Source organism: Letharia columbiana, assembly GCF_014066305.1.
Source record: "Letharia columbiana isolate WasteWater2 chromosome Unknown Sc0000038_s0, whole genome shotgun sequence".
In the NCBI taxonomy this organism is placed as follows: domain Eukaryota; kingdom Fungi; phylum Ascomycota; class Lecanoromycetes; order Lecanorales; family Parmeliaceae; genus Letharia; species Letharia columbiana.
Genome location: NW_023501082.1, coordinates 211,612 through 239,065, shown reverse-complemented (window position 1 = coordinate 239,065; position 27,454 = coordinate 211,612). Strand labels below are relative to the sequence as shown.

Here is a 27,454-nt window from a genome sequence, read left to right as displayed (position 1 = left end):
GACGAACAGTAGAGAGACTACTCTCTGTTATCTCACAAGTTGTTGCCGCCGTCTTTCGGTATAAATTTCAGAAGACCATGATTGAAGGTGAATGAGTCGGTGTGTGTGAAATGGATTTACCAAGTCAATTTCGAAAAGTCTTGGCATCAGATAAGATTAGATCTTCGGCCAATTTTTTGTTTGACCTCAATTGGTCTCATCGCCAGCTGCATCATCATTAGCGGCATCGATAGGCTTTTAATGCGGTCTTTGGCAGAGAATAGCTCGTTTCCGAAATGTTATCATCTTGTTAGCACTTAGCTACGGTCTGCTCCGGTGATAAAGCCCTGAGGGGCCATGTCCTGGATTGTCAGTCTTTTCAACCCAGCTCAATCCACTCGCAAAAGCTATGCGCCTTCCAACGACCGCCAAACCCCAGTATTCTCCAACGTCCAAGATTATGAGGATGGGTCGAATAGCACGTCCGGAACGCGACGGGCCGGTGAATACGCTCAATCAACGGAAGAGGAGGAGGAGGAGTACCCTAGACATCCATACTGGCAGGTGAGCCAACGCCGGATTGCTCAGGAGTCTTCAGCGCTGCCAAATCGTGTCATGAGCTGAAATTATATGCAGTGTATGATAGCTGGCGGCCTTGGCGGAACATCTGGAGACCTCCTCATGCACTCCATTGACACAGTCAAGACCCGTCAACAAGGAGACCCACACAAACCGCCAAAGTATGGATCGTTATCCTCTACATACGTCAAAATCTTCCGTCAAGAAGGTTTCCGAAGAGGACTGTACAGCGGTGTTGTACCAGCGTTTTTGGGCTCCTTTCCTGGCACCATCATCTTCTTTGGAGCCTATGAATACAGCAAGAGGCATATGTTAGATGCTGGCATAAACCCGTCACTCTCTTATCTCGCTGGCGGTACGTGAATCCTGCCTTTCGGTCATCCGGAAAGAAACTGATCAGTGCAGGCTTTATTGCCGACTTCGCCGCCTCATTTGTCTACGTACCCTCTGAAGTCCTCAAGACCAGACTCCAACTGCAAGGCCGTTACAACAACCCTTTCTTCAATTCGGGATATAACTACCGGGGAACGATTGATGCGGCGCGGACAATCGTTCGACGAGAGGGAGTATCGGCTCTCTTCCATGGGTATAAGGCCACTATCTTTCGTGATCTGCCCTTCTCCGCCCTACAATTCGCCTTTTACGAGCAAGAGCGGAATTGGGCAAAGAGGTGGAAGGGTAGCAAGGACCTTGGTGTAGGCCTAGAGATCGCTACAGCAGCGTCGGCAGGTGGACTGGCTGGTGTGATGACATGCCCGCTTGACGTGGTCAAGACCAGGATACAAACGCAGATCAATCCGCCCGACACTGTCACACCAGCTGGTGGAGCTACGAACGTACATCCGCAGCCTGCGAAAATTTCCCGGATGGAGAAAGTGGGCAGTCCTAGGGCAGCCCACAATCCGTCGATGCAAGCATCATCAAGACGTCTCATCTCAACCTCCTCACCAAATACATCTATGCCAAAACCCGATGCTGTCAAGCTGGATACCTCATCCGTCGTGACTGGCCTGAGACTCATATATAAGACCGAGGGGATGATGGGACTGTTCCGAGGGGTAGGGCCGAGAGCTGTTTGGACCAGCGTCCAGAGCGGAACGATGCTCGTCTGCTATCAGGCGTTACTGAAGCGGATGGAGGCTAGTCCGTGGCTAAATGATGAAGAATCTGGCGTCGCATGAGGCACGCTTTGTATTTATACCACTGATGATGGACGGGCATGGCTGTCAAGCAAGGTCACCATAGTGTACAGAGTTTGATGCATCGGCATCGGACAGGACAAGAGCGCGTCGCATTTACACAGCACGGAATAGAGCATAGAATCTCGGGTACTCTTCTCAAGGCTTCCAGCATCCCTCTCAAACTTGTCCATCAAATCATCAACATGAAGCTCCGCAATAACCCTTTATTCCAATCCCAAAACATAGAAACCCCCACTACCCATCTTGATTGGTCGGTGGTCCCCAGCGAACCGCGCTAACCGAACACGCCAAGTTGTAAACAACTCCACTCCGTAAACATTCTACCTTCCCCCTCACCGCTCCCTCTTCATCCCATGCGTCCAACCCTCAAATCACCTACAAAATAGTCGCCTCACTCTCGCGACACAGGAAACCACAATGACGAACGCCTGGCTTCAACAGCAGCGCAAAGGCGCCCTCACCGAAATTGCCGACCATGTCGGGTTGAAGAAGTGCGCGCCCACCCTTCCTATTCCCCCATCTCTCCCAAATCTATCGCATTCTAAATGCTAACCACTACGTACCGCAACAGCGTCGAGCGCTACAAAAAGATCGACCTCGAAGTCGCATTAGAAGAGCACCTACGCGCAAACAGCTCCAAGCTATCATCCGACTCAAAAGTCGCTCCCTTCTTCTACACCGTCGACCCATTGTCGCCCACGAAGCAGGATCCCGCGACCGGCACCGTGCAGACGGTCGAGAAGGAGAGGAAGCCAAGGGCCAGGAGGCAAACCCTTAAGGCGCGTGAGGAGTTGGAAGGGGGGTGAGTCGAAATCTTCACCGCCTGCGCAGCGCGTCGCGCAACCCTTCACGACGGAACCCAGAAAAGAACAAAGAACTGATCCGAGCGCTTTCAATGACACAGAGACGACGCCGAATCCTCCGCGCCGACCAAAACGCCCAACCGGGCCCTCTCCTTCGCGCGCTCCGTGCCCCTGCCCCCTTCCCCCCGCCGTCCTCGCGAGTCAGATAGACGCCCACACCACCACCTTCCGCAGCTCCATCTCAAATTACATAGCCGACTCCCGACTGCCCTCCACCCTCGACAGCGTGCGCGGCTACCTAAGCACGGTAACGGGGATCGAAATACTCACCCTGTTTGTCGAAGCCTTCGGTCTCCGCTACGAAGTATTGCCCTTCCGCTACCTGACGACGCTCCCCGCCTTCCCCGCCCTCGGGACGTCCGAATTGCCCCTCAAAGTCCCCGATTTCTTCGCCCTGCTCACGACTGCGTTCTGGGGTCCGTTCGGCCTCTGGCTCTTAACGAGTGTCTTGCTGCCCCTATTGGGCGGCTGGTTCATCAACCTGAAAGGCGAGGGCGGGTACGATGCCGTCAGTTTCAATGCCGTCAAGGCGATCACGGCGTGGGTGGTATACGTGAGGGGTGGCGGACCGAGCGCGAGCACGCGGGTTGTGGAGAGGGGGGGTCCCGGGGGGCAGTACGGGGATGCTTGTGGGGGCCGGGGCTGGGGCGTTGGCGGGGATTTATGAGGCTGTGTTGCGGAAATAGGGGCCACCTGCAAGTACATGAGAAGGGGGCGGGATGGGGTCGGAAGTGGAGAAAGGCAGAGAGTGCGAGATGTACGTGAAAACCAGCGATTGGGGGGGGCCAATGATAGGAGTCAGCGGCGTTTCGAGTGGGCATGGGACATATTCTTTTTGTGTATATGGTAATGCTTGCGATCCTGCGATTGGACACCGAATCATTCGTCAAACAGTGTATGCGTACTCTAGAATATGATCAGCGCCAGCAGCGCTCTCTCCTTACTTATTGTGCGCAAACAGAGCCGATAACCAAACCGCTCCCAATAATCTCGCCCATACCGAGAAACTGCAAACCACCGATAATCCAAGCCATGTTTCTCAAAATGTTGAAGAATCCCGACATACAATCGACATCGCCCTCACCAGCCCTCAAGTCTCCAGAGAACATCGATCCAAGACACAAGCGCAACTCCAGCACCATCACGCCGTCACCCCCCAACCGTGTACATCCTCAAAGCGACACAGGAATCATCCAAGTCTCCCATAACCCGAAACCCCTTCCCCCCCTTCCATATCCCAGCCACAGCTCTTCCAACCCTCTCACCCCTTCACATCCAACCCATTCCCCCTCTTTCTCTCCGCAAACCCCACCGACAGATTCTCAGCCCGAACTGTAACTTACCCAAGTACTCTACATAGCCGGTTGATAACGGACACCGGGGTCTCTATCTGTCTGCAAAAAGAACCCATCTCGGAGAAGGCTCCTAAAAAGCAACAGGAATTTTCTTCCCCGGCGTGGCGTTCAGATGCTTGCAAAAGTCTAACAAGGTGCAGTGCTGAACCGATTTCATCGACCAACAACGCCGAAGTCGGGATAAAGCCACCGTTTCACCTTCCGACGATCCGCTCTATGCCAGCTTCACAGTCGATGTGCCACCCTCACACCTCTCGTAACACGTTAGCGACGGGAGAAATTCGAAGACGATGCCGCCAGCGAGCGGACATTCAGACACTTCGCCCCAGGATCGTCTGGAGAACCTGGTGCCTATTATACGCACTGCTCGCAACTTGCCCTATTAAAATCGAGGTCGAGGAAATCCCCTCGGTCCAGTGGGGCGGGGTGCAATTTCCGCGCTGTCTCTGTTCGGAGCTACAGGATCTAAGAACGGTTAGATACATGACCGGTTGTGGAAACTTGTTAAATTGCACCCGAAATTGACCATGGCTTGGCGGACGCGTGACCGGACGAGGGTAGTGTCCGGCATCTCAAAGGGATCTAGCCATGCCACCGGGAGAAACGCGGACGAAAAGAGACCGAAAGCAGGTGGCAGAGCAAAGCAAAGACGGTGATAGGGACTGACAATACTGTCCGGACAGCAGGATGAGGTTGTCAAGAGCATCAAAAGACAAGGACATCTAGAAACAAAAACATCAAAAAACAAAGATCGACTGAATCCAAGGATTATACACCTCATCGCATTCTTTACGCTCATCTTCGTTACCTCCCGCACCAGAAGTCAGAAAAAATACGCAAAAGCAGATACGCGAGTGGGACAATCTGCTTAGGAATGGGAATAGGGTTCAGGTAAATCCAGGGATGACGAGTCGCACCGAGGGAAAAGAGAGACTCTGGCCGCCGGATGAACACAACAGCCCATGACACTCTGAAGTGCAGATGAGTCCGACCGTCCGATCAAGAAAAGTATGGACGACTGTGAGGAAGGGGAAAGAGCCAACCTGAACCCTGTGCCGAGGAATGCAACAAGGGACGCTACATCAACGATCTTCTTCCTCTCGCTGATCCCGTAGAAACATGGAAAGAGAGATGTTGTTGAGGACTAAACTTGATTGCACAGGTACGCGGAGGCTGAAGCTCTTTTGAGCAGCGTCTTTGTTCAGATTGAGGACCATCGCGCTTCCACGGTCAAGCAATTTCAAAGGCAAAGATCTTCTGGCGAACGCATGCAGGCGAACCGTGGATGTATTGTTTTCGCAACAAAAAAGTGAGAACATTGACTAAGAAATTGATTACTGACAAACATTGATGTACTGAAGAAACATTCATGTACTGACGAAACGTTCATGTACTTAAGAAGCATCCATGTACTGGAAGAAACATTCATGTGCTAAAGAAATCAAAACCTTGAGCGAAATCAGCGCCTCTCCGTCAGGTTACCCTCAATTCAGCGAGCGGAGCAGGCCTCGTATGTATGTTGTTGCTTCATCATCACGAGGACCCTAAGAGCCGAGCGTGTGAGGGAGGAATAACCGGACGTGTGGGAAATGTGGCTGACCCAGATCACTGGGTCGGGACGAAGATCTGGTTCCGACTTTTCGGGTCTTTGACTGCATTGGTTCCAGATCTAGAGACGCAGGGTCACTATCAGCATACAGCTCTAGGGTGTCGTCTAGTGTTCAGCACATACCTCCGAGCCATCAAGGCCCATGCCCTCTATGAGTGCGTCTTCTGGCTGCATGGCCGGCAAGCCTTCCTTCCGCAACTCAGACACTCGAAAATGAACCAGTGTCCCGTAGAATTGCAAAAGGAGCAATTCCATTGAAGAAGGTTGGTCTCAGACTTAATGCTCTTCCAGGAAGTGTGGTCGCAGTTGGGCATCGTGAATGGTATGGATAACTGTTGACGATAGCAGTGATTCAAAATTGCTTCGGAAAAGGGTCATTAGTTGAAGATTAAGTCATGACGAGACTGAGTGAGACGCACGGTGTTAGGGTTGAGTTATCTGAGTTGTCTCAAGCTTGCTGGGAGACGAGATACGAAGCCTTGAGATCTGGAGCTATGAGGCGAGGGCGATTGTTTTGTGGCAGCCGTCGAAGAGTTGGATATTATCCTCTACAGAAAGATAGGCAGTCTATTCTGAGAAGGTTCGAGAAGGTTTTCCTGAGGAGGAGAGAATTGGGATTCAAGAAAGGTGTAGCTTGATCAAGAGAGAAGAGAAGAAAGGGCCGCAAAATTGTTAAGTATATGGACAGAATGAGAGGGGAAGTCCTGACTGATGCCCTAGAGCCGCGAGCTCTCGGATACTCATCGCTGATGCTCACTGTTGTGAGGGCCCGGTAATAGGTCCAAGTGCATACAGGGGCAGGGCACTCACTATCTGGTCATGGATATTCACAGCGTCTCATTTGATCGAAGATGTGAAATTTGAAGGATCGAACCCAAGCAGGTGCTGTATTTGTAAGGCTGAAGCAAGAAAAGATCACAAGCACACCGTCAATGTGGCATAGCATAGAGGTCGATGGAAGCCATCACAAATGTTAGCTTTCGTAGTTCCCTCCCTTCCCTTGTTCCACCCGTCAATATGCTCCAAAAACAATTGGAGGCTTTGACTAGAGCCTCGGGGAGTAAGAACCGTCTCTTGACTATATTTTATGTGCCAATCGTAGGTCATTTTGGTCAGCGGTATTAGCGTTCTCCTCGCTTAGAGTGAAGTTTGACGGGTACCAATCAGGCTGGCTCGGGAAAATAGAAAGTGCCAAACCTTGAAATTGATACTGGTATGGAATCCCGCTTCTCACACTTTGTTGCGCTTCTGGCAGAACTGTGGGGGTAAGTGGTGTTCAGATGCATTGCGTAGTGCCATTGTTGCCATCAGTGCTGGTTTGGCTGGTAATCTCCCAGGGGCCTGGGTTTTGGAACTGAGCAATCCAGAAGGAACAGTTCGTTTACAGTAGCGCTGTCTGTTATGCTTTGGCGCAAGTCCAAGGCGCTACTGCAGCCAGCATCATGGCAGTAACGATCATGCGGTGAGAGGCGGTAAGCCTACGACAGCCCATGTCAAGGCGCTTGGCATGGAGCTATCGCCAGGATAGTGGCCCTCCAAATCTGGCGGAGCAGGGATATCGCTGTTCCGTCAGATCTCCTAGCCAGCAGATTCGCAGGCCTTGCCTCGGTCCACTTCTGTTGGGAGGGGCGGACAGACTGGGGATGAGCAGTTTGCGTCTTCAAGGCATCCTTCAGCCGTGCAAGAGGCACCAGGAAGGCCTTAAGGAGCCGTTGGTAATCCATAACCATTCGGCCGGGATAAAGCATGGCGATGAGTGGAGAGGGGTCCGAAGGATTTTGGTATCACTGCCGAACATGGGTATAGAGGCTAAGCGATGACGAAGACCGCACGTTTGCTGAAATGCATGTATGGGATCGCTGATCTCGAGGCTCAGGCTCCCACGCCATGGACGTGGGGCAACCAATGGAGGCGAGGAAGCGAAGAACCCCTCTGTTTCGGCACTCCTAAATTCCGTTGCGTTCTGTGTTTTCCATCCCAATGCAGTCGACTGAAGCTTCGACTACATCTTTAAGATGCTAGCATCTATTGCTAGTCAGGGAGATGAGGCTGAACAACGTCTCAGGAGGCAGACGTAGTAAGAGCATCTCGATCAGCCGTCGAGAGCTCAGAGCAGACCGCCGGGACTGCCGGATTCCGGCAAACATCACAACTGTCGAGAACCCTTGGGCAGATGACTGAACCTCTGTCCCAGAATGATGGAAATGATAAGGACTGGTTACCAAGAGAGCAATGCGTTTCGTGAACAAGTTCCCGTGGGTAGGAGACGCTGTGCAAGTGTTTCCTACAAGCCTCTAATCTCCCCCAACCCACGAAACGAGTTGACAGCTCGGCTCTTGACAGGAGCGTTGGATGGTCCAGAAGCATGGTTCGGGACATGATGGCGGCTCGGATTTTAGGTCACGAAGCTGCCACTGTCCTTTCTTCTTTTCGAGGATCCAGGAGCGGTGGGGGGGGATGGGGTTTGTGGTCAGCTGTCACCTATACTTGTGGCTTGTTGGTGATAAGGGTTGATGCATTGGCAGAATGGGAGCGGTGAAGCTGGTGGAGATCGTGATCGTGATGTTGGTTATGAATATAGCAGTGATAGCGTTGTTAGCGTCAGAATAGAAAGAGGCTGAGAAGAGGAGTGGAGAGGGGAGGAGAGTGGGGACATAACTTCAAGCATGAAGTATATTCTTTCCTTCCTTTCGTAATTGTCTGCCAAGAACATCCGACCAATGAGGAAAGAGCCTATCAAAACATCAGCTTCCGTTAGATCCGAGCCCGCCAACAGGTATCAAGGCAAGTGGAAAAAAGATGATGAAGATGAAGATGAAGACGACGATGAGGACGAAGATGAAACACCAACGAGCCATGCTTGCTGTAGTAACTACAAAGCAAGTGAGAGAAGGCGAAGCATATGTACCAGGTGCTGAAGAGAGCATGTCAATCGAAGGATTCAGTAATGCAACTACATCCCACCCAGCATCATCATCACAGCATTATCCTCCCGCCAACTTGTCTTTAGACTTTTCCAACTTCTGATTCCTGGCATGTCTTTCCGATTTACTAATCCTTACGAGGAAGAGATATGCTGTTTGACTACGGGCTCAGGATACACATGCCTGTACTTCTTACAGTCGACCTTAAGTCCCCCAACACCTCGTGCCTCGGCTTTGATATTCTTTCTATCACTACACTACTCGGGAACCATTGGCTTCGACTGATGATGCATTTAAGTGCGCTCTTGGCCGCCGTCGTACACCCCGGGTGTACTACATACCTCTCTCCTCCTGTCTCCACCCTCTTCTTTCCCCTTCAGAGGTAGATCAATGGACGAGATGCCAGAACTTACTCCCAGGCATCAGCGTCTGCCGCTAAGTCCATTCCACACAATGTGTCCCCCACCCCATAGCCTCAACGTTCTGGTTCTTCCATGACGGGCAAAGTTTACGCATTTGGGAATTGACACTTCACGCCAACAATTTCATTCCCCTGCAACACGTTCCTCGCCATCAAAGACTTGGCCAGCTTTTTTTTAACAAGGCAAGCGCGAAAAAAAGCAGACCAGTAAGTGTCGTCAACCGAAATCATGCCATATATTGATTAGAATTAGAAAAAGGAATTTTCCGCAATGCCTCCGCAAGAGGCAGGCACATAAGGATGAGCAGAAAACTGGGCGGTACCCCTGGACTCTTATACTGCGACCAGGAGCCTAATTTTGGGGGGGGTATTTGCAACCGAGACACGGCTTCTGCCACACCCTCCACGTGCTCAGCTCATGATATGGAACGGCAAAAAGCAGAGTAAAGTAGGTACTTTATCTGCTTGCATGAAGCCCCGAGTGCCCGGATCGACACAAATGAGCCGTTCAAACCGCTTACCGGGACGCCGACAATGGTGGGGCGGCTCACCCACGATGATAAGCGGTTAGCTAATATATTCCTTATCCATATGCATTCAGCGATACACCACTGCTCACCGCTGTCCAAAGGTTGGATTCTGGTTTTCTCGCCATATTTTCCGTGGGTTCTAGACCAGTCACAAGCGTGGCTGGGTCTTCTCTGTTGCGCTAGAACCACCCGAAAGGGGGTTTTTGGCTACTGGTGGTGTGGATACTTTATCCTGCAACAAATCTCTCCGTGTGGTGTTGACTACTGCACTTGTTCTCGCGTCATGACCACAACTGGAAAGATACGGGTCTTCAATACATTTGAAAGATACATCTAAAATTCTTAGCCAATCAGAACGAGTCGTCTAGGGCAAGCATTCACAGAATGACCGACATCTGATGCAATGGAAAAGAAAAAAAAAAGTGACGCTCCAAGCATTGGAGTTCGCAATCAGCTGTCCAAAGTTTCTATTCCTTCTCAAGCACTAACTTTGCACCATCCCACTCCTGCAAACTAACCTCAAGGATGAAAGTACAACGCGTTCTAGAGATGCACATGTCGGAATGGGCAAAGTATCTACTTCTTTCATCTCTCCTACAAGGGAAGATAAGATCAACAAGCGCCTTTAGCCAGAAGCCCAAGGCCTTAATTCCGATTCCCCATACGATCACAGCCGCCCTGAGAGTGAGATAAGATACCTTGACATTCCTCAACGAAGAGCTATCCCCGGATCAGATGTTGTATACATAGCAGTAGCATTGCACTGCGAAGTAGTATCGCACATACAACATGATCCCAAACGACCCTTGAATGACCACTGCGGGATTGGCCATATAAAGTAGACAGGTCTCCTGCTACGGTACACAGAATACTTAGTCATCTCCATCGGCCAATCAAGTACCCCACCAGTAGCCACGCTCCTCCAGTGATACGACACATATCAGACCGGCGTCAGCTGCTCCGACTACCCAATCCACCATTCTTCACCCTCCGCATCCGGCTCAGGATCGCAGGTACATCCCAGCCTCGTCATCGCAGGTCATACAGTACAGAAGTGGAACCAGTCTGATGATTATCAGGCACACAACACGTAGCCGACATGACACGAAGCACGCCATGGTCTAGATCTGACAGGCTTACCACCTGACCAGCGGGCGCCAGCTAGAAAGTCCTACCGACGGGGGCGGGGCATACAACGCTGCGTTGCGTATACGACGGGGTCATGGACGGGGGAAAATCATCAGTGACAGCACGTGAGAATCACTGCACGTAAAACCGCTGCTTTATAAACCAACCAACCCACCCGATCCCCATCAACGCACAACCCAAAAAGAAAATTCAAGACCACACCCCCATCTCCCACCCACCCACCCCCCCTCCTCCATTTCCTTCCCCCTCTCCCACCCACCCCCCCCACCCCACCAACCCCACCAACCCCCCCAATTACAAAAAGCGACCCCAACGCTATCCATCACCAACATACCGCAACATAAACCCAAAGCACCCAAGACGGCCAGTTGGTACGAAACGAGACCGTGCGCCCGTGATCGGTAGAGTGTATTTAGAACGGTTAACGAGTCAGAGGTGGCCCGTTGGCATGTCCGGACGTAGAGGATACTGCGGTTGACGGTGTGGGATGAGATTGGGGTTGGGGTTGGGGTGTACGACCTTAGGTAGCACTGGTGGATATATTTTTTTAGCGCGGGTGGGTTTGTAGGCGGTATGAGTACTTGTATGGCGCACAGAGGGATGGAGTGCGATCGTTCAATCGGGAGGAGATTGTGGGGAAGAGGCAGAAGGGGAAGTATGTAGCTTGGTTTATTAATAGCAAAGGGGCCTAGTTACAGCGTTGGGTCATAGCCCTTTGGCTGATACGCAAGGTATCGATGTCACTAGCGCCGCCTTGTTTATCTCGACTCGACTCCTTTTGATGGAGACGTTTCCGTTTCAGCAATCCATCATCCCTGAGCCAACCTTTGATACTAGCTACGTTCTACCCCCTCACAGGCTCACGTATAGATACTTTCGGTGTAAGCATTAATCTGCAACCCTTTTTCCGCCATCTCGGCATCCTTGAGGAAGTCTAACGGCATCCAGACTAGATGGCCTTTGATCTGGTCGAGCTTCTGCCTGACCTCCTGTGCGGGCATAAAAGGGTCGTGGAGATGGCCTTGCTTGTACTTTTCGTGCTTGGGGAGGAAGGATTCGTAGTCGGCAAAGGTCTTGACTATGAGGAGAGGATCAGGATTGCTGGTCGCTAACCGGAGCTAAGAAAGAGGGTCGAAGAAAGGCACTTACTGTTATCGTCCGGATCCGCGCGGAAGAGATGTCTGAACAAGTCCGTATTCCTCGTTGCATTACCAGTCCACATATCCCAGACTCTATCGCTCAACGGATCGGCCACAAACTCATACTCTGGCCCTTCCATTAAATCGTTCGGACACACGTCTGGGGGTTGAGCGTTTGGGTCTTCCGATGCATCGAGCTTCTGGGCGGGGAGAAGGCCGAGATGCTCACGCCAGAGTAGCCGGCGGAGGGTGGCTGCGTGATGTCCTGCTTTGTAGGGTTGGCCATCCATGGTGCTGTCAAGGAACGTCTGATCTTCCATGACGATGGAGAGTTCGCTGTCGTGAATGCCAAGTTGAGACTGCGATGATCAGCTAAAGCAGTGTATAAGGAATGAGAGAGAACCTACTCTGTCGTTGATATTCGAGCTTCCACATATCGTGATCCGGTCATCCACAATCAACAGCTTCCCGTGAATATAAAGCTCTTCCTGGACGAAATTCTCCTTTTCGCTCTCCAGATCGCCTTCCCATTCCTGCTCAGAAACTTTACCTCCATTAAGCATGGCAGTGCGTGCGATGGAATCTTGTTGCGTTGATGACTTCTCTCCAAGACCAGCTTCTTCACGGGAATCTTCGAACCTTCGCTTCCGGTCCATATTCTTTTCTCTCTCCTCGTCACCACTATCGTCGTGGCGGTCGAGCTTGAGTTTGTCTCGCTTCCGACGGTCAACGCTGTTAGGAGCCCCACCCCCCATGATTTCTTCAGCATTGGCTCGTTGGACTTCTTCATACTTTACGCCGGACTTCTCCTCTTGCTGTACCATGGCTAGTGTTTTGTTTAAGCGATCAAACGATCGAAGATTAAAGACGAAGATGTGGTCTTTTGAGTTGACGCCTTGTGCTTCTATCTGACTGCATATGGAGTGTTCACCCCGGTGCAATGATTTGTATTGGTAGTCCATGATAGCTCGAGTGCCCGCAGCGGCGTCATCTCTCAAGTCTCCTGCAAAACCCGGTATCGCGGGGATCACAATGATGACTCTGAACTTTCTACCTTCTTTGCCAGCTTTAACGCATGCGTCCACGATAGCTCTACCTATGGTGTTGTGTATAGGTGCTTGCTCTTCGCCGGTAGCAGTGATGAAGAATTGATTTTCTATGTAGACAAAATGCTGGGCGTTCCTGATGACTTCTGAATACGCGTTTTGAATGCTGTGTTCTACGAGGATTCCACTGCTCCAGTCACAACTACTTCGAACAATCTGGGCATGCACCGTTCCCGGATGTTGGTGCGCCCAGGGCTTGGTCTCCAGCGGTGCCATTGGATGCTTGACGTAGTCACCAACAGGGAATTTCGGATGCTGAACGGCTATCAGATCTTCATTCTCACCCTCTCGTCCCTGCATGAGCAGCCAGTCGTACCCAGGGTCTCGCTTGTATTTGTCACGCTTGACAAAGTTCCATCGCAAAACGAAATGTTCTGCAATATCATAGACGCAGTCGCCGACGAGTCCCATAGCCACATCATGCCACGGCATACGTCCGTAATCAGCCTTGCTCAGCTCATTCGACTTCCAGTCCTCGACCGTCTGGAAGTCCATGATGCGATTGTTGTTGAAATCCTGGCCCGGGAAGACCTCGTTCTGGACTCCAGCGGGGTGGACATCTGCCAAAGGATGCTGTCGGTCATCCCATCGCCCAAAGCATAGGTCCAGTCCGCCAATGAAAGCCAGAGCGTAATCAATGACGATGAACTTTTCGTGATGCGCCCAATAGAAGGTCATGTCCCCTGCGTTCTCAAAGACGTTGTGATCCGGATGCCTCATCACTGCGATGTTCCCATGACCCTTCGTTCCCGGCGGGCACAGAGCATGCAGAGCGTGCTTCGTATGAGCGCTGTTGCACGAGATGGCCGCCGCAACTTCCTTGTACACAATGACGTAGATCTTGACGCCCGCCTCGGCCCTCCTCTTCAGCACCTGGTCTAACCTCCATTCCTGGTTATAGTACGGCGGTCGGCGCAGAAAGAGCTCAGGACTCAACCACCAATCCTCAATGTAGATGACCTCCTTTGCCTTCTCCAGAGCCGCAGACACGGCCCAGAAATAGTCCCGTCCATCAACGTACCACTTGATCTTATTCCCATCTCTTTCAGGAGCGAAAGATTCGAAGCGATGGCTCTCGGCAACGCGAGTGCGCTTGGCGTCTGTCTCTTGCTCGTGCTTTTCGTCGTGGCGATGGTTGGGATTGATAAGGTTGTGGAATTTGCCGACCTTGCTCTTGAAGTGGTAGAAGCCTTTCTTTGCGTCGTAGAGGTGGGTTTCTAGTGGTGGGGTAGATGGTCAGTCAAATGGCGGGGTGTAAGATTGCGTGTACTCCAGCGCACCTTTCATCTGGTTGCGGAGCTCGGGGAAGATATTGTGATCCTTGATCCTTTCCTTCAGCGACCCTTTCTCTGTATTATCGGTTGTTGATGAAGACATGATGGCAGTCTTGATGCTCGGTTGTGAGAAAGAGGTGGAGTGGGGGGGAAGTGCAAAGGTTTTCATGTAATCTGGGGGGTCAGCATGCTTGGAGCTCTTGAAGCATCAAAGTCTTGTTTTAATTGAGCCGATAGATTACCGATGTGATCTTGGCTGCTTGGCTATTCCTTGGCTACGACTTGGCGACGGGGATAGTGTCTTTTATTAATGTTTTGATTTTGATGTCTTTTGCCTTCGGTCGGCTGATCTTGGCATGCTGTGAGCCTGCTTTTTTTTTTTTTTTTAAATTTTTTTTTTTTTCAGTAAGAAGATAAGATTAATCTTACCCTCTAGACTACTCTAGTGGACCCTGAAAAAGATCAGCAGGAACAGGGTCCGCTATTGCATCATCTCGCGTGGAGAGACCAATTTTTGGGAGCGGAGAGCGGAGAGCGGAGCCTACACCACCTCCAAATCCGCTGGCAAAAGGCTTTCTCAAGGTCACTGGATTCTACAATAACCATCTAGCGGACCGCGATGCGGTTCTATCGAGTCACTGCTCACTCATGAGTTACTCATACTAGGAGTTCCAGTCCCCTGGTTCCTGACTGCCTGGCGCTGTTCGATCCAAGCACCAAATGTAGCCAGCAGCTGCTGATACAAATGGTATAACTCTGGAGCCTTTGCTGTACCCATCAAGTTCTCCCCAATTTCCATCTATGAGCACGCCCATGATCTGATTACTGCTCTAGCTGCCCCGCTTTGATCGCCGAGTATTTACCATTTGGTGTAAGTCAAATCACACGAGATTTGGGACAAGTTGATTGGCTCGTTGCCTGCCAGTAGGTTATTTATCAAGCTTCTTTCGTCACACTCAAAGGTTCAAGACATTTACGAGCATGTCAAAAGTGACTTGGAATACGGGCAGCAGAGTCCGGATCTGCAATGCAAAAGGCTTAAGGCCACAGGCAGGATGAGCAGATCGAGGTTCTCGCCTAAATCTGAGCGGATGGCCTCGGGGGCAACGATGGGGTCGGCCCTACCCAGCTGTTCGACGTGCTGCTCTGATTCCAAATCTCTCAGCAGGTTTTACAGTCCTCTTTCATAACATTGCCAATTCTTGCCGTAGCATCAATAGTCTTTTCCATCATTTTATTAGCATCGACCCCGATTTTGGCATCCCAGCCGGTAGCTATCACCCAGACGGATGGTAATTCACTGAGAGTGAGAGCAAGAAAAGTTAATATTGGACGGTAAATCTCTCCAGTTCTCATTACAGCTGCGGGTAGTTGGAATGTCTCATTCGTGAACTAAGGAGAGCGAGAAAGGAGGAGTAACTGCCAAACAAAAATAAAGGATCGCGAGAATCAAGCTTTGTTTTACGACACTCAGGATCTCGGTAAAAGCGCAATCGCCCAAGGTTCAGCCTCTGATCTATGGCTTGCGAAGCTCGGGAAGCCTGTGAAAGAGCGGTAGTTTCAGGACTCAAGCTCGTGCTTGCGAACGGAGGGCCGCTCGAAAGACATGCATGACTCCAAATTGTTGGAGGTTAAGCCCCTTCCACGTGTCGGCATAGGTAGGACTGGTCGGAATTTGATGTAAGGATGTGGGAAAAGCACAACATGATTTCATTGTTTTTTTCGCTTGTCTTCCTTGGGTTAGCCGAGGGAATGAAATGTCTGTGCTGTGCTGTATGTCGTCGCCACAAGAACCAGCTGGTCTTTGGTGGAATTGAAAACATTAATGGAAATGGGTAACATGGTATGCAGCGAGGCCATGCAGTAATTGCTTTTGTTGTAGAATGCATAGTGATGCTGAATGGAATTTGCATGCGTGCATGGAAAAAGCGCTTTCTGGTCTAGACTCAAAGTTTTTGACACACGACGTCGCTGGCCATGATCGAGCAATTCCGAGAAGATGTTGCAACCAAAATAGACCACATACCTCAGCCATTGGTCTTCTATCAATCCCAAGCGATCCGTTTCCTGGGTCGCTGGAGGGATCTCCCGTCGAGCGCGGCTCCTCCAACCAAGAAGCGGTCGGCATAAATCGCGCGAATAGCAGTATACATACAACAATCAAGCTGCGGATCATGTTTGCTTGACTTCCCGTCCCATCGTAATGTGATGACTCAACCAACAGATTGGTCTGATCCTCGAATATAGAAGCCTTTGGAGCGATAATGGACTGCGAATTCCGAAGGATTGTAAGCCATTGCGTTTCAAGTAAATCGAATCCTTGCAATCACGCCAAGGTACTCACCTATGTGCATCTTCTTTAGACGAAGACTATTCCCTCAGTTACAGCGTTTAGGCTACTGACGGATATTAGATGATGGCTTGAATAGTTGGGCTCGAGAAACAGGAAATCGCTCGTTATGACATACGACTGAGTTCAAAAGCACGAAGCTCTCCTCGTCTGGCACGGTGTTTCCCAATCTCCCTGATCATCTCGCACAGTATGAAGCTTTGGGAGGCTGTTATTTGATCATCATTGCACATGCACGTACGCCAACGAAGCACCGAAGTAGCTATTTGGCCAGCCTCAGATGCATGCACAACTGGTAAAGTAAGAAGCGTGTCAATCATTCTGTTTGACACATTTTAGCGGTCTCACGGCCTGGCTTGACACCGAGGTCGGTGTTGTGCATTAAGAGCCATGGTGGGAACAAAGTGTGATGACCGAAGAAAGTGTTGCAATTGGTGGATTCTCAAAGTACGGTCCGAACTCCTAGTTATAAGTAAAAGGATGTACTTTGGTAAGTGCGGCTACTTGAAGCGGAAGTGCTTGCCGATGTAAACATTCTTTCTGCCACTTCCCTCTCCTTCCGCACTTCCATCCTTCCATTGCCCGACTTGACGGTTCCCTCAGAAATGATTGAGCTTGACTCAACTGAACAATAGTCCAAAGCCGAGTCTTTTATGTACCAGAATTCTACTATGTGTTCTTGAGACTTCATCATGGAACTGACAATCTGGAGTAGATGTGTTACCCAATGCCAAGGATTCCACAGGATCTTAAATGTGCTAAATGAGCTTACATGATGTCCCTTGACACTGTTGCCTTGATTATTCGGTGTTGAGATACCTTCACGCTTCGATCCTCAACAACAACACTTCAATAACTCACCCATCATTCACTGCTCGATTTATAAGCGCTTCCTCACTTCCAAATCATACCTCATCAGTACAGCTTCGTTTTAAATACCTTCAACAACCATGCCGGTAGCCCTACTTCATCAGCGCCCTCAGAAGACCAAGGGCCTCTCCCAACCCACAACACCGAGACTCAGTGCTCAGGATCAATCTCAAAAGCCCGAGACTTCGGCATACAGTATGGACAGCGCGGCGAATGCCCGTCCGTTTCCTTTCTTCAAACTACCCGCCGAACTTCGAAATCAGATCTACCGCTTAGTCGTTGTTACTGGGCAAAGTCTCATGATTCGAGACATGCATCTTCAGGAGTTCGAGAGGAGTCATGACAATGGCAGCTACCGATTCAGATCCACCTACCTAGCTACAGATCATGTGTGCAGCAAAAAAAGCTGGCCTGAAAACTTGGGGACTCCGACAGTCGAGTTATGCTTGTTCAAAGGCCCAAGATACCAGCCTCTAAAGACGACTTACAAACTTGGCACCGCAATCCTTCGTAACACTATGACCACAGAGATGCTCTGCGTCAACAAACAGTCCAGAGAAGAGGTTGCGTTCATCTTCTATGGCGAGAATACCTTCCACTTCACCAGCATGAGTTCACTCATGCCATTCATGCAAGATCGCACAGCGGAGACCCGCAAGTATATTCAACGCATACGGCTAACGCTTACCGTCGATGACCGAGATTGGGATGTCATCTATACAGAATACGGAAGACCGGCCACTTGGAACACAGCCTTTTCAAAGCTTGTGAAGCTGCCTCATGTGAATGTAAAGAAGCTGTTTGTCCGGGTTGACGACAGGAAAGCAAAGATTCTCAAGGATGGCCTGAACCTTCGGTCCAGGTCAATGCTTTGGCTACACAAACTCAGCAGGCTTGAGAATCTGGAAATGCTAGGTGTCAGATATGATGTCACAGAATGGAAAACCCTTCGGTACCAGCCAAACCTTTGGGGATGGTCTGGACCAACGGACGATGAGGTCAACACCCAGACCGAACAAGAACTGTGGCGATTCCTTGCACCTAAGATGCTCAAGAAGGATGGCGATGATCACAACCCTGATGCATTGCAAGAACGTCGCATCTGGGACTTCCCCAAGACTCGGAAATCTTATCGCACCCACAGCAACAAAGATTTCGATGGGCTTTATCCCGAATCCGACGCCGATGTCGAGTAGTAGCTGCGTGGAGGTGGGCTCAGATTTGCCAGCTAGACGGCATGCAAAGCCGCCACGAGTTTCGCACTTCTAGGGGAAAGTGGTTGGCGAAACAGAAACAGAAACAGATATCGGACTTTCAATTCCCAGTCAGGAAGGGTTTGCACATTTCGGCCGTATGTGCTAGCACAATTAGTTACACACCAGACAGAGTCTTTTCCAGGGCCAGGTGAAGACGGTGATCTCTCAAGGGGTAGTAGCTGTAGCACAAAGATCTAGGGAGGGTGTCTGAGTGACTCTTACTTACGGATGTGAGGATTTTCAAGGGGCATGAAACATTTCATCACTCAGCAAGAACCCAATATCTCAAAATCTTGCACTCTCTTCTCTTCACTTCTCTTCGTTGTTCAACCGAGGCCAATGCCGCATATTCGGTATCTTGCTCCCACCCACATACCAACCAAAAGAAATTGCCCACCCATTTCCTGCATCCTGAAGCTGTCCATTTCGCTTCCGCGACTTTGTCAGTCGCAGCGGGGCACTTCAATTTCCAAGATTCTCCAATAATCCTGACGTCGCTGAGGAGAAATCCTCGCCGGCTTTTGCCCAAGTAGGAAAGCCCGAAGTTTGCAAGCGCGAGCACAACAAGCAATGCGACCCGTGAAAAGATTCCGTGAGACTGACTGGTGGTCACGTTGGTCAAACTTTCATGACCATATTATATTGTGAAACTTTCCGTCCGCTCAAGCACCCCCATTGGCCCCACCCACGTCCTTTCCCTCCACAACCTTCTTCAATTCCTCCACCTGCTCCCTCAGCGCCCTGACCTCCAACACCGCAACATCGGTCTCGACGTTCGGCCTCGTACTCTCCACCCTCTTCGTCCACCCCTCGGCCTCAAGATCCAACTCCCCACTCATCTGCTCCCACTCCTGCACCTCGTCCTCATCGCTCTCCCCATTCCTTCGATTCCTTTTAACCTTATACGCCTGCTTTGTCTCCAACCACGCTGTTATCAAGAGCAGCGGTGAATACACGACACCCATTACGTAATTGTTGAGGCGCTCGTAGCGAGGAGAGGACATCCACCATTCGAAGGGAATGATTAGGAGGAAGACTTCTATGAGGTTGAAGGGGGCGATGAAGACGTTTTCGTCGGGAGCACGGACGAATTGCATAGTTTTCTGTGAAAAGAGGGCCATGTATTCGTCGACGGCGTTGTCGGTTATGTCGGCGTAGGCGGAGTTGTACAGAGCGATGAGGATGTTGAGGAGCACTGGCGTGTGTTAGCACGGGGAAGGCGGATCTTAGCGGAGCATGCTAGTCGGTAAGGGTACGGCACTCACCAACCATCACCACGAATGTGAAGATGTAGTAGAGTATCAACCCAAAGGGTGGCGCGAACTTGTCGAACCCCTCAAAGTCGGGACTCTGCATCACGCTGTTCAACATTGCTTTGAAGATGAAGCCCGTCACATACGAATTGTCGTCCACCTGATCCAGACCAATGAATGCTTGAAGAAATCCGACCATGACAATGATAAGCAGCGCAAAGAAAATGAGCGATTCCTTCATCATCATTTTCAGCACGACTAGCATAGCGCCAAAGAACCGGAATGTATCTAAGTAAAGAAGCAGACGCATCCAAAACATAGGCGCGGAGAAAGCGAGGAAATTATAGCTGAGCTCGTTGAACTTGTGCCGTTGGCCCGCATCGTCGTTGACAGGATGGCCTAGAGCGATGACACGGGTCACAAAGGAGACGCAAAGAAGGGCATAAAGTGTGCTGTTGAACACGTTCCAAAACCCGATGTAGTAGCGGCCTACTTTCCAAAACTTAGCTATTTCATCGAACATGAATCCTGCCGTCATGATATAGAGTACTCCTTCCACAACATCTAGATCTCCGGTGCTATTTATGGTGTTGATGGCGGCGGTGTAGAGAGCAAGGTAAAAGAGGGAGAAGAAGATTTGCACGGCGTTTTGATATACCGGAGCGCGCATGCGGTCAGGATCGAAGTGATCCCAGTATTTGGTGTTAGCTTTTTGGGTCCAGGGAATGAAGTTGGAGGGGTATTGATCATCTTGAACGAGCCAGCCGCGCCAGAGGTAGGTGATGCATTTCTGGTAGCCTGAGCTGCCAATGACACGCAGAGCATGCAGGTCAACAGCACGTTCGACAGCATTGGCGGGCTCTGTGGGCTCGCCTCGAATCAGGATCGAGTAGCGCTTCAGCAACAGGTCTTGCAGTAGATAATCCTGATCCTCTTCCAGCTCAATGAGCTGTTTCGCTAGCATTTCGCAGGCCGTGGCGCGCACATTGTGGAGGTCTGCATCCCATAATTCCAGTATTGCCTGCCGTCTGAACCAGCGATAGCAGACTAGTAGACAGTATACCACGCATGCTTCGTGCTCTTTCCCGCCTGCTGACTTGGCTGTTGCGATCACCTTCCGCGTAATGACTGGGGAATTGGCCTTTGTGACTTTGAACTCTTCGAGTTCGCAGGGAATAACTTGCTCGATCTGGTACTTCAGACGGAGCGCGACTTTCGTGACGGCTTCTGGGGGCATGGCGGAGGGGATGACTTCGTTTCGATTGGTGGGGAGGACTGCATAGACCATTAGCCATTGAGCACCGACATTCCTTGGAAAAGAGGCATATACTTACGGCGGCGCATCTCCTCTCGTAGACCGCGGCGGTCTTGGCTGTTCAAACCAAAGAGCTTCTTCCACTGCACCATCTCGCCTGTTTGGCTGGAGAGTCAATTGAGCAGGTCAGCAGGTATCAGCAGAGATATGGAGATGACCAGCCTCTCTGGAGGAACGAAAAGAGCTATGTGACAACAGATGAGGCCTCGAACAGAGGTGCTCTACCTACTGAAAGCCTCTTCATCTGGAGTTGCGTCCGTCGCCTTGGCTCGGTCTTGGCTTGCGATCGCCGGATAGCCAGAGTGAAAACTTGACTGCAGCCCTAATCAAATTTGACATGCCCAAAGTTGTGCAAACAGTCATACCACTTCCCAAATTCTTTAACCTTGATGCGCAGCACCTCAACAGCTTGAAGAACCATTTTACGCGACCCAGAAAATACTGGCGACAGATGATACAGCGTAGCCAAGCCAGCATTTTCCAGCCCGAACAATCTTGAAACCGCAAATCAAAAACGCAAGCTCCACAGTAGAACAGAGAAGATGTCTCTCACCAACTGCCGGTTCTACGAGAACCGATACCCCGACATCGATGAATTCGTTATGGTCAATGTATGTTAGCTTTTTCTTCTTCCCCCGCACCCTACCCAGAGCCCTGCTGACTTCGCGCACAGGTTAAACAAGTAAGCCCTCCCTTCGTTCTAAAACACCAAACCATGACTCACAAGTCCATAGATCGCAGAAATGGGTGCCTACGTCAAACTCCTCGAATACGACAACATCGACGGCATGATCCTGCTCTCCGAGCTCTCCCGACGGCGTATCAGGAGTATACAAAAGCTGATCCGGGTGGGGCGAAACGAGGTAGTCGTCGTACTACGAGTGGACAAAGAGAAGGGCTACATCGATCTGTCCAAGCGAAGAGTGTCACCGGAAGATATTGTCAAGTGCGAGGAGAGGTTCAACAAGGGAAAAATGGTCGCAAGTATCATGCGCCATGTAGCTGAGAAGACCAAGACGCCGATGGAGACGCTGTATCAGGATATTGGATGGCCGTTGAATAAGAAATATGGACATGCGGTTGATGCGTTCAAGCTTTCGATAACGTGAGCCAATATTGCCCTATTTCTAAACCGTACTTTCTATCTATTCCCGTCTGCTCCTTTGCACTTTTGAGATATGCTAAGTTATTTTACTTTAGCAACCCAGACGTCTGGGCCGAAGTAACCTTCCCCTCAGACGTGGTAAAAACTGAACTTCAATCCTACATATCCAAGCGCCTAACACCTCAACCCACAAAAGTCCGCGCCGACGTCGAAGTGACCTGTTTCGGCTACGAAGGCATCGACGCAGTGAAGAACGCGCTGCGGGCCGCCGAAGCCCAAAATACCGCCACTCATACACCCTTGAAAACAGCTGACGGCCTCGACATACCCCGCCCCAACGAAGCTACTGTCAAGGTGAAGTTGGTGAGCCCGCCGTTGTATGTGCTCACGAGTCAGTGTCTCGAGAAGAGCACGGGGATCGCTTGTCTGGAGAGGGCGATTAAAGAGATTGAAGGGAATATCAGGGCGAATGGAGGTGGATGTGTTACGAGGATGGCGCCAAAGGCGGTGACGGAGAACGATGATGCGGAGTTGCAAGCGCTGATGGAGAAGAGGGAGAGGGAGAACGCGGAGGTCAGTGGAGATGAGAGTATTAGCGAAAGCGACGAGGGGGTTGTTGCTGAGACGATTTGATGAAACCATGGCTATGGGGGTGGTGGTGTTGAGGTGGGCCTGCATGCAGGTATGAAAAGTCAAGATCCATCAGGATGAGACGTGTGCTTTTCATGAGTAAAATGCTAAGTTGCCTTTCAACATGCCGAGAGTGGAAAGTGCCGGTGATTCCTGTGAGTGAAGTCTTTCTCGGATCCAGTCGTACCTAGTCATCCATAGAAGCGCCTTCCTCCATGCTCATCTGAATCACCCGGAAGGTCTGACCTTTGGTGACACACTGGTTGCACGATTGCATAAGCTAATGTATGATGATTGTCGAGGGGGCGCAAAGGTATCTATCTACAAGGCGTCAAGAATTGGTAAGGAGCAACGCTTGGCCCGTCACACATGATCGGCCAAAGACTTTGTTCCACCACCGCTACTTCTTATAGGAGCGAAGTCTTTACATTCTGAAGAGGACGTTTTGAATGGAAGTCTACTTTTCGATGAGCTTTACTTACCTATGGCTAGTCCTCCTACTCCTATTCAAAGCAGTCCTAATACGCAATGCCAACTACCACCAGGAGTCCCATCACACACTACGCGTCAACAGCCGAAGCATCACCCTTGTCAATCTCCAATTGCTCCTCACGCTCGGAAGTGCGAGCGGATTTGGGCGCTGAGGGTGGTTATGGTGTCGAGTGTTTCGTATGGGGATTCGGGAGAGGAGGCCAGCAAGGAGGTCGATGGAGAAGAGGGTGTCGACGGCGGCGGGGAAGAGAGCGAGGGGGATGAGGAGGACGGTGCTCTCTCGGTGTTACAACAGCGGTATGGTAAAATGCAAAAGAAGGGGAAGTACTCTGCCGCTGGGCCCAGAGGGTTCGAAGCTTTTCTATTTGACGGGGACGACATCTTACTACATAGGTATTGACAGACGAATTTTAGGGAAGAATTCTATCCTCACCGTAGCTACACAGGGGCACGTTCTTGATCAGTCTAACGTTAGTGTTGTTGGGTTAGAAGCCGACAAAAGAAGCAGCAGCAGACCTTACACCCGATCGATGAGTAATTGCTCACAAGGCATAGCGACAGCGCGATCTAAGCGACAGGAGACTGTAGGTATTAGGTGTGATCGGCTCTGCAAGCACACATGCATTTGTCTGACTGAGTGCAGGATTCAGTCACAGGCGGTAGTCTGTTCATACGTCTCATTACCCAAGAACCACATGGAGTTTGGAGTTTGCTCCCAATAGCTTGTGCTCCTTTGGACAGAGACTCGGCTGCCACATTAGATTGCACTTGTCAAAATCAATCTGGTGGAATCCAGAGGGGGGAGAAGGAACAGTCCTTTCACAATATTCGTCTTGATTATCCGACAACCATATCTTTATCTTCACCAGGCAGAGGTAAGTTGACATTGAAGAAGCAGTTGGCCACAAAAAAATTGCCGGTTGTGGGTCAATCTCGACAAGATCAAGGGAATTCTAGGCGTCCAAAAGCGTTTGAGAACAACGAGGGATTATAACTCGGCGGCGGCGAGGTGAGCAGCATCGTCCAAAGCTCTGCCCAGCACTAAGTCGACACAGTACTTTCTTCCACCTTCGATATTCTCATTGTCAAAAAATGGAAGGCCAATCGGCCGGCAAGTGCTTGCGCAAAACGTGCACAGGTGTTGGTTGGGGACAGCTTGCATCTCGTAGACCAGGGAACAACTTTAGTACTTTGGCATTCGAAGAACTCCTACAAAAGGTCCGTTAATCAGTTTTCGTGGTTTTACTCTTCAAGCCATCTTGAGTACTCATCAACTCCGCCAAGTCCTTTGATCACCGGCCCTGAGCCTGACGCTGTGCCACAAAAGAGATCGTTGGGGAACTTCAAACCAATAGCGGGAACGAGGTCTACCGTGAACACTTGACAGCATCTGCAAACGGCCCATTCAAGCCAATCTCCGAAAGAGACACGCTGCCTCTGGTACTAGTACGTGGTCAAAGATCGCACACCCACCATCCAACTAAACAATCTTCTCCCCACCAATCTTCAATCAAAGGAGACTCATAGATCCTAGTCACAAATTTGCCCTCCCGAACCTCTCCCCTCCCCTTCAACATCATACAACTCCATCCTCGAGCGGATACCAGTCGACATCACGATCCACATCCCCGGTCCACATCTCCCGTCCACCCACCAGAGAATCCCGTGATCGGAACCAAGCTCGTGAAGACAGCAAAAGTCCGCCGACGCGAAGTTACACAAACATGTCCTTCCAGCAGACAACCCTTCTTTCCCGCCTCGTCGCGCACCAGTTACGCCCTCGAGTGTCTCAACTCCGACACACAAGCCCCAAGTTGCGCATAGCCTTGAGCGAGCTGTCACGGCGGTCCTTTAGGAGTGCGACGATGGGATTGCCGTAGAATACGGATGCGGCGTCCTTTCGGGGCTGCGGGTTCAGGGTCAGCGTGGCGACAGAGGGTATTGGTGCTTGGAGTTTTCTGTTCCAGCTGTGGAGATGGTACGGAGGCTTGACGTTTTTGCGGTTGTTATCGAGCAGGGGGAATTGGACAGGTTTACAACGGTACGTCCGGACTCTACATTGTTTTGAGCAGGTCTGCGGGGAATTGGGAAGTTATGTGAGAATTATTGGGTTCGGGATGGGAAGGTTTGTTGCATCCAAATGCCTAGTCTGGATTTCCAACTGAGGTACATCTGCATAACTAATGTCTCCTATCATAAGTCCCATAACTCGTTAATCATGCTCTAAAGCTCCACGACCTCAACATCTCACTCTCGATTTCAATGGCCCATGGGGACAGACATCTCGCTGCTCTTCGACCTTTCCGCGATGATGTCCTTGCGATCCTTCCTCAACTGTCGGGCGTAGCTGACACCGAAACCATGCTGGAAGACCTCTCCTATTTCCTCAAGCGTCAAGCCTGATACTTCAGGGTAGAAGAAGTAGATCAAAACCCAGCCGATGCCACAGATGGCGGCGTAGAAGCCAAACGCGCCGGATGGGGTCATGCTCTTCATCATGGTGAGGAAGGTCGACGAGACGATGATGTTGGAACCCCAGCAGGAACTGCCATGCGTATTAGCTGCGAGTGTCTCGAGAAGTCGGCGAGGCTGAAGTAACTAACCAAGTCAGGAACATTGTGCCCATCGCACGCACTTCCATGGGAAAGAAATCGGTCGACATCCACGCTGTGTTACCTACTGAGACCCCATAGAAGAAGACGAACCAAATAATGAAGATGAGCACGACGATTGCTGGCGCCGAGACAGTAGTCGCTTCGAGAACGAGAGTGTGAGTGTTAACCGGAATGAAGTGGAAGGCTACGGCGACAGCGAGCAGCCCAGCAGACATTCCCCAAACAGTGCAGATCAGAACCCGACGACGACCAACAGGGTCCACAGTCATCATGTTGACCCAAGTCATGATAAAGTTGACACCAGCAACGACCAAGCCGACAGCCACAGGGTTGGAGAAACCGACCAAGGCAAATAGGGTTGAAGAGTAGTACATGAGCGTATTGAAACCGGACATCTGGGAAATCACCATCAGGCCACAAGCGCAGACGAGAGCACGGAAATTCGCTGGATTGGTATGAAGTTTCTTGACCTTGGACCACCGAGTCTCGTTCTCGTTGAGTGCCTTGGACTCCTCAGTGGCCGCAGCGATGAGAGCAACCTTGGCGTGGACTTGTTCAGGCGAAGCTTGCTTGTAGATCCGTTGGATGACCCTGGTTGCCTCCTCGATGTTTCCGTGGTAGATCAATTGCCGTGGGGACTCTGGGCAAAAGGGCAAGATACAAGCGAGGATGATGGCAGGGACTGCACCAAGACCGACCATATATCGCCAGCCGTGGGTGACATGAGCAAAGGCCGCGCCAATCCCGTACGAAACAACTTGGCCACCAGTAATGCTCATATTGTTTAGCCCGATCATGCGGCCGCGTACTTTCGTTGGAGCAATTTCGGCAATGTACAAGGGAACCACCATGGCGGCAGATCCCACGCCAAAACCCACAATGAGACGTCCAACGGCCATTTGAGCAATGGTGTAGGAAGCGGCTTGGAGGATAGCACCGATGGTGAAGAGACAGCACCTGAATAGATCAGTACCAAAACGAACCTAATCGCTGCACAGGTTCACGCTTACCCAGCATAGATCGCGACCTTTCTACCGTATTTGTCTGCAGTCAAGCCAGCAATGATGGCTCCAATGAAAGCACCACCCGAGCAAAGCGAAGTGATCAGTTCCTTTTCGTTCGCAGAAGCTGTGTGGTGATTGAGGTCTGTACCGAGATAGACAAGGACTGCCGAAATGATACCGGTGTCGTACCCGAATAGGGAGCCAGCAATGGACGCCGCACCTGCGACAAGCCAGACGAATGGACCAGTGTTTACATTCTCGATTGAGTCATTTCCATCTTGATCAGACACCTCGACGTGCGCAGTATCGGGAAAGACCATGATATTGTCAACTTTGTCACAGCTGGCCATGGTGAAGGTGTTGTGATGTTGGGTGGAAGGTTGTTGGATCATTGAGAAGAAGAACGGCTGTGAAGTCTACTCAAGTAAGGTATG

At 50.8% G+C, this 27,454-nt stretch overlaps 9 protein-coding genes across 9 annotated transcripts; 5 read left to right on the top strand and 4 right to left on the bottom strand.

Annotated features, from left to right (window-relative positions):
* Window positions 1-336: 336 nt before the first annotated feature.
* On the top strand, window positions 337-1,739 carry HO173_009246 (uncharacterized protein; the record flags this gene model as incomplete). The annotated part of the gene is made up of 3 exons (XM_037311137.1): window positions 337-543; window positions 616-913; window positions 964-1,739. 3 exons carry the CDS (start codon window positions 337-339, stop codon window positions 1,737-1,739), a joined length of 1,281 nt encoding a protein of 426 aa, XP_037162004.1.
* A 38-nt stretch (window positions 1,740-1,777) lies between these two features.
* HO173_009245 (uncharacterized protein) lies at window positions 1,778-3,290 on the top strand (the record flags this gene model as incomplete). Its single annotated transcript, XM_037311136.1, has 2 exons — window positions 1,778-1,886; window positions 2,665-3,290. 2 exons carry the CDS (start codon window positions 1,778-1,780, stop codon window positions 3,288-3,290), a joined length of 735 nt encoding a protein of 244 aa, XP_037162003.1.
* Window positions 3,291-11,471: 8,181 nt separating this feature from the next.
* Window positions 11,472-14,233, bottom strand: HO173_009244 (uncharacterized protein; the record flags this gene model as incomplete). The annotated part of the gene is made up of 4 exons (XM_037311135.1): window positions 11,472-11,689; window positions 11,761-12,109; window positions 12,158-14,073; window positions 14,137-14,233. The coding sequence occupies 4 exons, from the start codon at window positions 14,231-14,233 to the stop codon at window positions 11,472-11,474; spliced, it is 2,580 nt and encodes an 859-aa protein (XP_037162002.1).
* Window positions 14,234-17,430: 3,197 nt separating this feature from the next.
* On the top strand, window positions 17,431-18,546 carry HO173_009243 (uncharacterized protein; the record flags this gene model as incomplete). Its single annotated transcript, XM_037311134.1, has 1 exon — window positions 17,431-18,546. The coding sequence occupies one exon, from the start codon at window positions 17,431-17,433 to the stop codon at window positions 18,544-18,546; it is 1,116 nt and encodes a 371-aa protein (XP_037162001.1).
* A 722-nt stretch (window positions 18,547-19,268) lies between these two features.
* Window positions 19,269-21,096, bottom strand: HO173_009242 (uncharacterized protein; the record flags this gene model as incomplete). The annotated part of the gene is made up of 2 exons (XM_037311133.1): window positions 19,269-19,801; window positions 19,872-21,096. The coding sequence occupies 2 exons, from the start codon at window positions 21,094-21,096 to the stop codon at window positions 19,269-19,271; spliced, it is 1,758 nt and encodes a 585-aa protein (XP_037162000.1).
* Window positions 21,097-21,146: 50 nt separating this feature from the next.
* On the bottom strand, window positions 21,147-21,595 carry HO173_009241 (uncharacterized protein; the record flags this gene model as incomplete). The annotated part of the gene is made up of 2 exons (XM_037311132.1): window positions 21,147-21,279; window positions 21,540-21,595. The coding sequence occupies 2 exons, from the start codon at window positions 21,593-21,595 to the stop codon at window positions 21,147-21,149; spliced, it is 189 nt and encodes a 62-aa protein (XP_037161999.1).
* Window positions 21,596-21,917: 322 nt separating this feature from the next.
* On the top strand, window positions 21,918-22,912 carry HO173_009240 (uncharacterized protein; the record flags this gene model as incomplete). The annotated part of the gene is made up of 2 exons (XM_037311131.1): window positions 21,918-22,279; window positions 22,375-22,912. The coding sequence occupies 2 exons, from the start codon at window positions 21,918-21,920 to the stop codon at window positions 22,910-22,912; spliced, it is 900 nt and encodes a 299-aa protein (XP_037161998.1).
* A 481-nt stretch (window positions 22,913-23,393) lies between these two features.
* Window positions 23,394-23,801, top strand: HO173_009239 (uncharacterized protein; the record flags this gene model as incomplete). The annotated part of the gene is made up of 1 exon (XM_037311130.1): window positions 23,394-23,801. The coding sequence occupies one exon, from the start codon at window positions 23,394-23,396 to the stop codon at window positions 23,799-23,801; it is 408 nt and encodes a 135-aa protein (XP_037161997.1).
* A 1,389-nt stretch (window positions 23,802-25,190) lies between these two features.
* Window positions 25,191-27,370, bottom strand: HO173_009238 (uncharacterized protein; the record flags this gene model as incomplete). Its single annotated transcript, XM_037311129.1, has 4 exons — window positions 25,191-25,455; window positions 25,683-25,946; window positions 26,005-26,973; window positions 27,027-27,370. 4 exons carry the CDS (start codon window positions 27,368-27,370, stop codon window positions 25,191-25,193), a joined length of 1,842 nt encoding a protein of 613 aa, XP_037161996.1.
* Between the last annotated feature and the right edge of the window lie 84 nt (window positions 27,371-27,454).